Genomic DNA, 13900 nt, shown 5'->3' with positions numbered 1-13900 from the left:
TGATATCTAAACAAAAAACTTTGACAGTAATTCCTAAAACAACATGAATGAAAAATGACGCCGGCAGTATACCATATCATCCCTAACCTTTTCTTGTCATTAGCAGCCTTTCAGGATTAGTTAAGTTATAGTTTTGTTTTCACACTTTCTTATCTCCTCCGAGGGATGATAGGACCAAGGGTTTTGGGTTAATAGTTTGTTCTCATGCTAGTTCTCGACAGATTATTCACGTCAGGTCTGTCGACTCTAATTAATTCCATCAACGGCAGATCAATAGTGAAAAGTTGTAATGGATAACATGTATTCCCTTACCTATTTACCAATGTATTAAAGCAGTAGGCATTATTTCTTTGTAACTTGTCACTTGGCTTTGTGACGCGCCGAAAATCACATGGTCATTTCTCAATCGTTATTGGAAGTCTTTTGTGTTAGACAGATTGAGTTACAAGCATTTAGTTTTCCTTCGTTGAGTTCTTAAATGGAATTTAATTGGACGATTTAATTGATGGAATCGGTTGAATACCACAGATGGGACAAAACAAAAGTTTTAATAATTTTGAAAATTTTATTATTGAATCTGTATACAAGTTTACCTTTGAAAAGAACATTTAACATCAAGTTTTTGACTAAATTAAGTTCTCTGGAAACAATCGGCAAATTTATTAGAACTTTTTTTATAACATTTGATTTTTTGATAGACCTATATCAATAGAAATTTTAATTAAGGAGTTCAGAATTTATTCAGTATCATTATTTAGTAATTAATCATTTTGGTACTAAAAATCTTAATAATTATTTGGAATCGCTTATTAAGCATTATATTACTGGCTGTGTATTGCATTATTGATGTTTCACCTGTAAGAATCATCATTTTAATTGGAACAAAAGTTATGCGGAAAGCATTGACAGGTTTTTATGTTCAGTATGAAATTTGATGTGCTTTATTAAAAAGTTAAAATTTTATGGCAATTTTTTCTGACTTGGAATTAAAATGTTTAATAACTTTCCCGTGGAGAGGAATAAAAGGATATTAGTATTAAACAAGCGATTAGAATCATCAGCTTCGTGGTTCAGTTCGTTGTATAAGGATGACTTGAGTAGATTAAGATTGGAAACAGAGAGGAAACGTTCTGTGTTTGACATATTCTGGGATCAGAGTAACGGACATACAACAAACATTGAAAAGTCTATTTCAGTATCAGAATGTACAAACTTAAACTTGTCATCTGTTATCCATCTTGGAGCTTTTGATGTCTACATGTAAGTAATAAAAAATGTAGATAACTAGTTTGAATATTGACAAAATTAATTTATCTTTGATGATTTCAAAAAAATGTAATATGTTGAACTTTATATATTTTAGTGAACTTTTCCTTAAATTTGACCTTTTTGTTACTTTCATTTTGGCTGTTGGGGGTATCTTTTTCATCACCCTAAATTTATAAGAAGTACAGGTGCCTGATGTCTCTTTCATGAGTTGGTCAGATTTCTCATAAAATTATAATGTAGTGATCAACCATGATAAAGGTAAGAATAGTGAAAACATTGTATATTGTACTTTTACTTTTCTTACCTTCCTGCATGACTACCAATACATGTACCTGCATGCCTAACATATGTCTTTAAAGCTACATATCTGCCTACCTTTTTACTTACCTCTTTATGACAGCAGTTGACACAAAATAAAAATAAGAAGATGTGGTATAATTACCAATGAGAGAACTCTCCACCAGAGACCAGAAGTTGACAACTATAGGTCTCCATACGGCCTTCAACAATGAGCAAAACCCATACCACATAGTCAGCTATAAGAGGCCTGAAATGACATGTAAAACAATTCAAAAGAGAAAAGAAACTACCTAATTTATGTAAAAAACAATGAACGAAATACAAATATGATGTACAGCAACAAACAAAAACCACTGAATTATATACAGAATGTGGTGGGGTTAAACATGTTAGCAGGCACCCAACCCTCTCCCTAACCTGGGCCAGTGGTGTAACACTACAACATATGAATAAACTATAAAAATCTGATTGCAGAAACATCCACTGTTATTTATGTGATCTTCTGCTATCTCACCCAAAATGTTAAACATGGTTTTCAATTATTGTCTTCTTTTCCCTCTTGCTCTTCCCATCTTACCATTTCCCCTTTTTTTACTGTTTTTGTGAATTTTGAAGGGTTTTGAAAGTTTGATGACAGGGTCTTGAGCTCTAATGAGACCTTTGTGAGTTTTATCTAAGCTGTAAAACTTTTTTTGTGGTTATATTATTTGGAAGCATTTTTCATAATTTTATATTAGATGTTTAAAAGGCCTTTTAAAATGTATAAAAATGGAATGATAAATTACAAATAATATATAATCTTTCATCTGATGAATTTTAATAAAAAAAAATTTTTATGTGCCCTAGCTGTAACTGAAAAGTTATGAATAAATGTAGGTTACTGAAGCCAAATTGCTAAATGGAGTACCGAAATAAGCATATGATACTGATTTCAGTAGCGTTACTCATGACACTTGTTTCTGAAGTCACAATCATAGTCTCATCAGGTAACTAGGTCAAGACCAAGATATTGAAAATGATGTACATGAAACTTTTAGGAGCATTAAAATCTAAAGCATAATAGGTCTTATGCTTATAGATGCTTAAGGGGACATCCAAATCATCTACATTGTTTATAGTAAACTGCCTAAGGTAGTTCCAACCTTAGTTTAATATATATTTAGTTACCAATGACCGAAACATTTCAGCTTACACCAATCTGATGAGTTAAGCCTTTTTCAACTGATTTTTATACGACCGCAAAAAAATTTTGGGGTCGTATATTGGTATGACGTTGGCGTCGTTGTTGTCGTCGTCCGAAGACCCATTGGTTTTCACACTCTTACTTAAGTTTCAGTGAATGCATCTCTATGAAATTTTACCATAAGGTTCAATACCACAAAAGGAAGGTTGGGATTGATTTTGGGGGTTATGGTACCAACAGTTAAGGAATTAGGGGCCAAAAAGGGGCCAAAAATAAGCATTTTCTAGTTTCCAGACAATAACTTGTGGAATGGTGTATGGATCTTTCTGAAATTATACCACAAGTTTCCATACCACAAAGGGATGGTTAGGATTTGCTTTGGGGGGTTATGGCTCAAACCATTTAGGAATTAGGGGCAAAAAAGGGGGAAAAACAAGGTTGTCCTGGTTAATGGACAAATACTTTAGTACAAAACATAATTTAAAGCAGTGTAAGGGAGATAAATCAAATACAATATTTGAATTACCTCCCTTGCACTGCTTTTAAATTATGTATAAAGTAATGGTTAATGAACAATTAAGACAATTTAAAGCAGTGTGAGGGAGGTAATGATAAATCCAAATACGTTTTGATTACTTCCCTTACACTGCTTTTAAATTATGTTTAAAGAAATGCATATTTATAAAGGAAGACCAGTAAAAATATCTGCAAATGTTGCATCTTTTTTTTTTTTTTACAAAAAAATCCATATGAAAGATTTGACACCATATTTTAAATTCTATTATAGAATAGATTAAGTAAGCACTATGGTAAATTTAAATGGGTAATTGGAAATTTGAACTGCGATTATGACCATATCTTGAGGGAAAGAATTTTTTTGGGGGAAAAGGGGGGGGTAAAAAGAAATTGTTGGGGGTCAATTTTTTCTCATTTCAGATTTCAGAAATTAAAAAGTATTATTCTTTAAATATTTTTTTTTTTTCAAATTTCAAATATTGAAAAATTTCAAGAAGTAATCTTTAATTGCACAGTATGGCGCATTTGATTTGTAAAATCTTTGACCACATTTATTTAATTGTTATGCCGAATCTAACTGTGTATTTAGATTTTTAATTTTGGGTCCAGTTTTCAAATTGGTCTACATTAAGGTCCAAAGGGTCCAAAATTAAACTTAGTTTGATTTTAACAAAAAATGAATATATGGGGTTCTTTGATATGCTGAATCTAAACATGTATTTAGATTTTTGATTTTGGGCCCAGTTTTCAAGTGGGTCCAAATTTGGGTCCAAAATTAAACTTTGTTTGATTTCAACAATAATTAAATATATGGGGTTCTTTGATATGCTGAATCTAACCATGTATTTAGATTTTTTATTTGTGGGCCCCGCTATCAAATTGGTTCATATTGAGGTCAAAAGGGTCCAAAATTAAACTTTGTTTGATTTCATCAAAAATTGAATTATTGAGGTTTTTTTTATATGCCAAATCTAACCGTGTATTAAGATTTTTAATTTTGGGTCCCGTTTTTTAAATTGGTCTACATTAAGGTCCAAAGAGTCCAAAATTAAACTTAGTTTGATTTTAACTAAAATTGAATTCATGGGGTTCTTTGATATGCTGAATCTAAACATGTGTTTAGATTTTTGATTATGGGCCCAGTTTTCAAGTTGGTCCAAGTTGGGGTCCAAAATTAAACTTTGTTTGATTTCAACAAAAATTGAATATATGGGGTTCTTTGATACGCTGAATCTAACCATGTATTTTGATTTTTGGGCCCCGTTATCAAATTAGTCCACATTGAGGTCAAAAGGGTCCAAAATTAAACTTTGTTTGATTTCATCAAAAATTGAATTCTTTGGATTCTTTGATGTGCTGAATCTAACCATGTATTTAGATTTTGGATATTGGACCATAATAGGTAAATTAAAAAATTTTAAGTTCTTAGACCACATTCATTCTGTGTCAGAAACCTATGCTGTGTCAAATATTTAATCACAATCCAAATTCAGAACTGTATCAAGCTTGAATGTTGTGTCCATACATGCCCCAACTGTTCAGGGTTCGACCTCTGCGATCGTATCAAGCTGCACCCAGCGGAGCATTTTATTATAGTTTGTTCTTATGTTGTTCTGTTTCACCACTGTCCCAGGTTAAGGGAGGGATGATCGCTCATAAACATGTTTAACCCCGCCACATTCTTTATGTGTCTGTCCCAAGTCAGGAGCCTGCAGTTAAGTCGTTGTCGTTGACTCATGTCGGTCATATTTGTTTTTCGTAAATTGTTTTGTAATAAATTTGGCTTAGTTAGTTTTCTCAATTGAATTGTTTCATATTGTTTATGTCAGGGCCTTTTATAGCCGACTATACGGTATGGGGGAAGGCCGTACGATTGCCTATATTGCTTACATCCACTTCATTTGAACTTTGGTGGATAGATGTCTCATTGGTAATCATACCTCCTCTCTTTATTTTTATAAAGTAAAAAAGCAAACAAAAGTTGCAAACTTTGCAGTTCATGAACACTATAGTTACTGAATTATAATGCTTATTCAATATTAATATTTATTATGCTTCATCATTCTTTGGAGCTAATATAAAACCAGGATCAGTCATAATAAATATATGATTTATGAATATTTTTGAACACCATTAATATTTTATAAAGCATGGTTAATAACTGCTAACCATATAAATCATTCTTATAGATTTTCTTAGCGCAAGGATCTTATGGGAATAATAGATGATTCTTTTAAGTTAAAGGTGACTCCCAACATCAGACATTCAAATTTTGAATGACATTTATATTCTCAAATGCAATAATAGGTGTAGACCTGTAGAATTAAGGATTTTAGAACAATACATAGTTGATACTTTTAATTGTAAAGATCTTGTAGATATTGTTTCTGTCATGGTTGAAGGATTGGATCAGACTAGGGTTAGGAACTTATACTTCAACTAATATAGATCTACACAAGTTTCAGAAATATTGATTGAATAAAATTTGACAAAATGGTCTTTTTGACTATGGTATAACCAACTGCTTTATGACTGAGTTCATAGCATATAATATCATATTGAAAAATGCAGAGAAATGGATGAGAAACAAACAAACTAACAAAATGGTTCTGATGTACAATAGTTGTCGTCTGTTTATGTAGTTCATACGTGTTTCTCGTTTCTCATTTTATATAGATTAGACCATTGGTTTTCCCGTTTGAATGGTTTTACACTAGTAATTTTTGGGGCCCTTTATAGCTTGCTGTTCGGTGTGAGCCAAGGCTCCGTGTTGAAGGCCGTACCTTGACCTATAATAGTTTACTTTTATAAATTGTTACTTGGATGGAGAGTTGTCTCATTGGCACTCATACCACATCTTCCTATATCTATTTAAAGTAACATCATAGCATTCAGAGAGTCATGAGAATTTTCCAATGGTTTCTTCATTTGAAAAATATATTTATTCCAGGATAGATACATTGTAGTTCACTCAATCAGTTCATGACTGATTAAATCTTTATTGCTTATTTAATTACTGCATAATGGTTTAAAGTTAAGCTTCTTGAGAAACTGTATTTGGTCTTTCATAATACAATTGATGTTGAAAGAATATTTATCTAATGTCCCAGGGTGGCAATCACATTTTGTCTGGGTTCTTATATGCTTGATAATCATTTCTCACAAGAGAAAATGTATAGATTTTGTCAGAAAATTGCTCTCTGTTGTAACATCATGGACAAATTTATTTATGGCATTTTTGAAGTTAGAAAGAAGATTTTAAATTTTTGAACAGCATTAAGATTGTGCAATCTTTTTGCCAATTATTTCAATATTTTAATGGGACTTTGAATTATCTTATTATTTGAAAGATAATTTGAATGTGTTTGTTAATGTAAATTATGAGGCAAAACTATAATTTGATATTCTGGACCATTGTTTGAATATTGTAAAGCAATATCAGGGAATCACATGTTCATTAGACTATAAAGAATAATAAATTCAGCTCTTTGAAACTAAAGAGTTTCTGCATGGTCAATGAAAAGAAATGAATGATAATAGACTTTAAGATAAGAACAATTTGAGATTTTTTGCAAGTGATGGCAAATTTACAGCTCTATGAATTTGAACATTTTAATCACATTAATGATGTAACCTTAAGAGTATTATTATTTAACATAGTTTGGTATGATTCAACGTGCTCTTGTTGTATTAGTAACATTAAAGGCCAAATATTACAGGTTTGGTCCAGATACATTCTGTAATTCAACAATTGGTACTTTGGTCTGATACTCCTCTGAAATCCACTGGCATGCTGTGGAGATTGTTGGATGCTGAATAGTCTTGTTACTACTGGTATTATTTAGCCCCATCCACAATAGGAGGGCTTTATGTTTTCTGTATGCCTGTTGTCTGTCCTGTATTAGGTTGATGTTTTGGTTTCTGGTAGTTTTTCCATAAAGTTGTGGTCACATCAACTTGACAATTAGAACACATGTTTAATTAATGTGAACTTTTGAAGTTATATATACCAAATTAGGGTTTTGACCCAGATTTTGGGGTTCATTAATCAGACTTTGACCTAGCTGAAGAACCGTAGCTCTTAGGTCCTTTGTTATTTTTTTACTATTTGCAGACCATAGCTACGGTTCCGCAGCTAACTTTGACCCAGATTTTGAGGTTCATTAATCAGACTTTTGACCCAGATTTTGGGGTTCATTAATCAGACTATCTGTTCTGTTGATTCCTTGATCACTTAAAATTACTCTAATGCTTTTCTTTCTATTTTTAGAGCAAAAGAAACTCATCAGATTGCTGAGGCAAACCAAGAGAAAAACAAAAGATTGAAGGAAGCCTTTGGTATTAGTGAATATTATGTTGATGGCTCATCATTGGATCCTAACAGAAAGGCAAAGGAAGAGGAGGCAAAGGCTGTGGCTATGGCACAGAAAAAATATGCGTAAGTATAGGGTTGTGGACATTAGGGCAATGGCTATGGCACAGAAAAAATATGCGTAAGTATAGGGTTGTGGACATTAGGGCAATGGCTATGGCACAGAAAAAATATGCGTAAGTATAGGGTTGTGGACATTAGGGCAATGGCTATGACACAGAAAAAATATGCGTAAGTATAGGGTTATGGACATTAGGGCAAGGGCTATGGCACAGAAAGAATATGCGTAAGTATAGGGTTTTGAACATTAGGGGCTATGGCTAAGGCACAGAAAAAATATGCTTATGTTTAGGGTTGTGGACATTAGGGGCAATGGCTATGGCACAAAAAAAGTATGTGTTTATAGTATGGGGTTGTGGACATAATCAATATTATCTCCAAAATAATTTTTTTATCTCCAAAATGATATTTTTATAAAGTATGGAAAAACATACAAACATATTGGTTCATATGATGTACATAAGACATGCTGCATCAAATACATTTTTATAAATATTTAAAAAAAATTCAAAAACTAGGAGTAATAACAATTCATATGTTAATGCCCCTGCCATAGGCAACGGGGGCAGTAAGTGTTACCTTTGACCGTCCGTCTTTCCGTCCGTCCCATTTTTGTTTCCGCACTCTAACTTAAGTTTGTCTCATCCAAATTTTATGAAACTCGTACACAATAATAATATAATGCTATGGATCAAAACTTGCAGACAGAGTTCAAGTTTGGGCAGCGAGTCATTTACCGTTCTAGAGATATACCCCTTTTTAACTTAGAAAATTGCAAAGCTTGAGCAGGGGCATTCTTGTCCTCAGACACATTCTTCTTTTATTTCATTAAGAACTGTTGGAATAGGTTTGCAGCAGAATTTTCATTAATGTGAGTAAATATCTAAGAGTTTCCCTATATTCAAATAGCAGATAATTGTTAAATCATATAGGATATACGATATATACATATTCTTTTTGCTTTATAAAAATTTAAACACAAACAAATTTTAAGGTTCAGAAAGCAGATTTACAGGAATTTTATTCCTTTAATGATGTGAACTCAAACTCACCCGACTACATAGCATGATCAAATAATATTAAAAATGTGAAGTGATTTTCATTTTTGCATAAAATCCATAATTACACCAAAGAAAATAGGTTTAGTACATGACTATAATACATCAAACAAATGTGAAAATTAGGTTGTAAATAATGTTTTTTTTTGGGGGTAGGAAATGGATTTTATTTTGGTAAGCTGATAATTACACATCCATAATGCAGCATAACTAGAATTAATGATTTATAGACTGAAACAAAACACATCTGGTCTAGGTTCTTACAAACACAAGATTAGCTTTTAAGGAATCATTTAAGATTTATTAATGTATAGATTGTAGCAAGTTCTTAACATGCAAGTGAAACTGTTTTTGTTTTGGGGATTTCTGGTTTGACCTAATTAGAATATATAGACCACTTACTTTGATATTAATATTGATCAACTTTTATAAATTAAAATGTGAAAAATGGTTTTATCTTATCTCTACTTAGAATTTACAAAGTTAGGTGTTTTAGAAGATTTAAAAGTAAGTCACTTACAGAAATAAGTGTCGAAAAATAGAAAACCCATAGTATCAATTACCAAATAAAAGAGGAAAGCTGATTTTAAGCTATGGCTGCCATTACAAACATTGATATTTGAGGAGTTTTAAATGATAATGTAGATGTGAAGCTATGGATAGATATGTTCCTCCAATAACTTATTATAGGAATTACAATAGTACAAAATACCCATGAGGTTTGACTGATAAAGTATGATGACATCTAGTGGGTAAGATCACAGACAGTTTACAAAATCTTTATCATAGAAAAGCAAGACTACACTAGTAAATATAAATATGTGGGTCAATATGCACAATTAATTTCAGGTAGGCGGTAATGGTAACCTTTTACTCTATCGCTCGACCAATATAAATTTGGATATTTATGATGGCTTGTTTTGAAGCTGAGACATTTTCACATATATGTGGTTAAATTTTCTGGGTACGAAGTAAGATTAAATTTTCCGTAATTTAGCACACCTCTAAAAGCCTTTTGTGATGTGGCTTCTCGAGGTAAAAAATCCCTTTTTTCAGACAATAAGTTCTTTGAATTCACTTTATAATTCCATAGTTTTACACATTTATTCCTCTTCTGCTCTTTAAATCAGCACAAACAGTTAAGCTCAGTCACTTGTTAGAAATTGAAACAAATTGTCCATAAATATCAAGATCTTTTTCATGTATTATATTGTGAGTACCTCAATTTGAGGCGCATTAGGGATATTGACCTATTTATGACAAATTGTGTACCAAAGCATCTAGAAAAGCCCACTTAATATATGTAAAGATACTTTTCAGTTTATTTTAATAGGTATATTATCTCCATTCTTGGCAATGACAGATTGGTCAAACTTGCATGCATTAAAATATCAATATTGAAAATCAGAATACTCAGGACATCATTTAGTCTTGCTGACAGATAAAGTATTGTAGAGTTTAAAGTAGCTGGCCAGCATTTGGAAATGTTTTTGAAGATTTGGTAATAATTGAAAATTTTATTGGTTTGATAAAAGATGAACAGTATCAAAGGTCCAGCCCAGTCCAGCTAGAGTAGAATTGATAAAACATTGAAGAAGATAACGGAAATTAGATTTAAGGAAAGCAATATGATACATTCAAATTTTTAAATGAATTGTGTTTCTCCTATAATCTAGTGTCATCTTTGCGACATGGGAAAAGCATTTTTCGTGTTTGAGTAGTAGCTGCACTTTATTTATTCCTTGATTAACTTGAAATAATTTATCTGTCTAATTTGGTTATCTGCAACCAACATTCCATCATTTATGTATGAACAGCGATTAATAAAGGGAATTCATCTGTTATCCTTGAATTATGTACACAGACAAACTGTATTGTAAATATTCACTTTAAAAACTTTACAAATAATGAAGACAAGCCCATAGTTGTTAAATCTGATTACTCGAGTTGTTTCCGTGTCCTTGATGGAGAAAATGAGATAGACTATGATATCTTCTGTTCTTAACCTAATAACTGTCTCTTACTTCATTTACTTGGTCATGTATTAAAATGAAACATGCAACATATATTAGTTTTTGTAGAAAAATTAATTCTTTTAGCAGAACACTTAAATTTTGATGGATTCCAACATTCAGATAATTCAATCAGAATTTTTTCTTTTGTCTTTCAATTAGAATAAATTCCATATATAATCAAGAATGTGAAAAGTTCGTCATTTGAAATCTGGAAAAGTTGGTAGTTGGCTAGTCTTGAATATTGTGACAGTTTTTATACGACCGCAAAAACTTTTTGCGGTCGTATATTGGTATGACGTCGTCGTCCGAAGACACATTGGTTTTCGCACAATAACGTTAGTTTAAGGGAATGGATCTCTATGAAATTTTACCATAAGGTTCAATACCACAAAAGAAAGGTTGGGATTGATTTTGGGGGTTATGGTACAAGGTTAAGGAATTAGGGGCCAGAAATAAGCATTTTTGTAACTTCCAGACAATAACTTGTGTGTTAGTGTATGGATCTCTCTGACATTGTACCACAAGGTTCCATATCACAAAGGGAATGCTGGGATTGATTTTGGGGGTAATTGCCTCAAAATTTTAGGAATAGAGGGCTAAAAAAGGGGCAAAAAACAAGCATTGTTCTAGTTTCATGACAATAACTTATGTGCAAGTGTATGGATCTTTTTGAAATTGTACTACAAGGTTCCATATCACAAAGGGAAAGCTGGAATTGAGTTTGGGGGTAATTGCCCAAAACGTTTAGGAATAAGTGGCCAAAAATAATCATTTTTATATGCCTGTTTACGGGACGTATTATGGTATACCTCTGTCCGTCTGTCCGTCCGTCCGTCCGTCCGTCTGTCCGTCCGTCGTCAACATGTCGGACATTAACTCAAAAACGCTTTAACCAATTTGCATAAAACTTTGGTGAATTGTTTATATCTATTGACGTGAGCTCCCTTTCGTTTTTTATAAATTTTAGATTTTACGTTTCTGAGTTATGGGGTTTTATTCATTAAAAAAAGGGGGATTTTCCAGTTTTCGGACAATAACTCAAGAATGCTTTCACCAATTTGCAAGAAATTGCGGTGAATTGTTTATATCCATTGACATGAGCTCCCTTTCGATTTTCATGTATTTTAGATTTTACGTTTCCGAGTTGCAGGGTTTTATTCATAAAAAAAGGGGGATTATTAGTTTTTAGACAAAAAATCAAAAATGCTTTCAGCAGTTCTTATGAAACTTTGGTGAATTGTTTATATCTATTGATGTAAGCTCCGTTTAGAATTTTATAAATTTTACATTTTAAATTTCTGAGTTATGGGGTTTTATTCATTAAAAAGGGGAGATTTTCCAGTTTTTGGACAATAACTCAAAAATGCTTCAGCAATTCTCATGAAACTTTGGTGAATTGTTTATATCTATTGATGTAAGCTCCCTGTACATTTTCATAAATTTCTAATATGACATTGAGAATTAATTGATCTTTAATTGTTTATAGTCTGACAACAGATTTACTAAGTATTGCGCAACAGCACAGTGTATTGCACAACAGCAAGAAAGCTTTAATTGAATATAAATTCAATTCATATAACCAATTTCAAGTTCTTTGACTACATTTATTCAGAAACCTATAATATGTCAAATATTTAATACAATCCAAATTCAGACCTGTATCAAGCTTGAATATTGTGTCCATTTTTGCCCCAACTGTTCAGGGTTGGACCTCTGCGGGCGTATCATGCTGCACTCAGCGAAGCAGTTTTTTTTTTTTTCCCTTTTTTTCCTTTTTTTTTTCTTGTAAATTTTCCATTTTAAGTTGGTTATTTCTGATTTATATATAAAAGCAAATAATAATGATATGGTTTGAATAGGTAAATTAAAAATTTTCAAGTTCTTAGACCACATTCATTCTGTGTCAGAAACCTATGCTGTGTCAAATATTTAATCACAATCCAAATTCAGAGCTGTATCAAGCTTGAATGTTGTGTCCCTACTTGCCCCAACTGTTCAGGGTTCGACCTCTGCGGTCGTATCAAGCTGCGCCCAGCGGAGCATTTTATTAAGTCTCCCAAACGAAGTTTGGGAAGACTTATTGTTTTTGCTCAGTTCTTATTATTATTATTATTCTTCTTATTCTTCTTCTTCTTCTTCTTCTTCTTCTTCTTCTTCTTCTTCTTCTTCCGCCGCTTTTAAATTTGAACTTGTCCGCACCCGTTCTCCAAAACCGCTAGTCGGATTAACTTAGGGTTTCACAATATGTTAGACTAACATGTCTAGTGGTGCAATCAGGGTTTTGTTTTTGCAATGGGGTTTATAAAGGGGTACTTTGAGGGGCAAAAAGAAAAGAGGGTTTTACTATAGAACCCTATGGGATTTTATTTTTTAAAATTTTCAAATGATTATAAATTGAAAACCGTTCGTGATAGACACAAACTTTTTAATTGAAAATGTTCTAAATAATAAAGCCCATTAAATGAAATACAGGGTTAGTCCCCAGGGGTCACCCCCACCCCCTGCCATTTAAGAAAGTTCTAATACCTTGTAAGTGGTCAAGATCCCCACCCCTAAACCATATATATTCTGGTTTGTCATGATAAAGCACATCAAATGTTATACAGGGTTAGTCCCCAGGGGTCATCCCCACCCCCTGTCATTTGAGAAAGTTCTAATATCTTGTAAATGGTCGAGATCCCCACCCCTAAACCATATATATTCTGGTTTGTCATGATAAAGCACATCAAATGTAATACAGGGTTAGTCCCCAGGGGTCACCCCCACCCCCTGCCATTTAAGAAAGTTCTAATATCTTCTAAGTGGTCAAGATCCCCACCCCTAAACCATATATATTCTGGTTTGTCATGCTAAGATGGTTTGAATGATATACAGGGTTAGTCCCCAGGGGTCATCCCGATCCCCTGCCATTTGAGAAAGTTCTAATATCTTGTAAATGGTCGAGATCCCCACCCCTAAACCATATATATTCTGGTTTGTCATGATAAAGCACATCAAATGAAATACAGGGTTAGTCCCCAGGGGTTACCCCCACCCCCTGCCATTTAAGAAAGATCTAATATCTTGAAAGTGGTCAAGATCCCCACCCCTAAACCATATATATTCTGGTTTGTCATGCTAAGATGGT

At 32.7% G+C, this 13900-nt stretch overlaps 1 protein-coding gene across 3 annotated transcripts in view; it reads left to right on the top strand.

The window, feature by feature from the left end:
* Positions 1-13900, top strand: part of LOC127712478 (serine/arginine repetitive matrix protein 2-like) — a 97027-nt gene that overhangs the window by 48511 nt on the left and 34616 nt on the right. For all 3 annotated transcript variants that reach the window (XM_052218931.1, XM_052218932.1, XM_052218933.1), the window contains exon 4: positions 7539-7706. In XM_052218931.1, coding sequence (XP_052074891.1) covers positions 7539-7706 — 168 coding nt within the window. The remainder of the gene's footprint in view (positions 1-7538; positions 7707-13900) is intronic.

Source organism: Mytilus californianus, unplaced genomic scaffold (genome assembly GCF_021869535.1).
Source record: "Mytilus californianus isolate M0D057914Y unplaced genomic scaffold, xbMytCali1.0.p SCAF_8, whole genome shotgun sequence".
NCBI classification, from domain to species: Eukaryota; Metazoa; Mollusca; class Bivalvia; order Mytilida; family Mytilidae; genus Mytilus; species Mytilus californianus.
The sequence above is the reverse complement of the archived record's forward strand: the minus strand, read 5'-3'. Positions and strand labels throughout refer to the sequence as shown.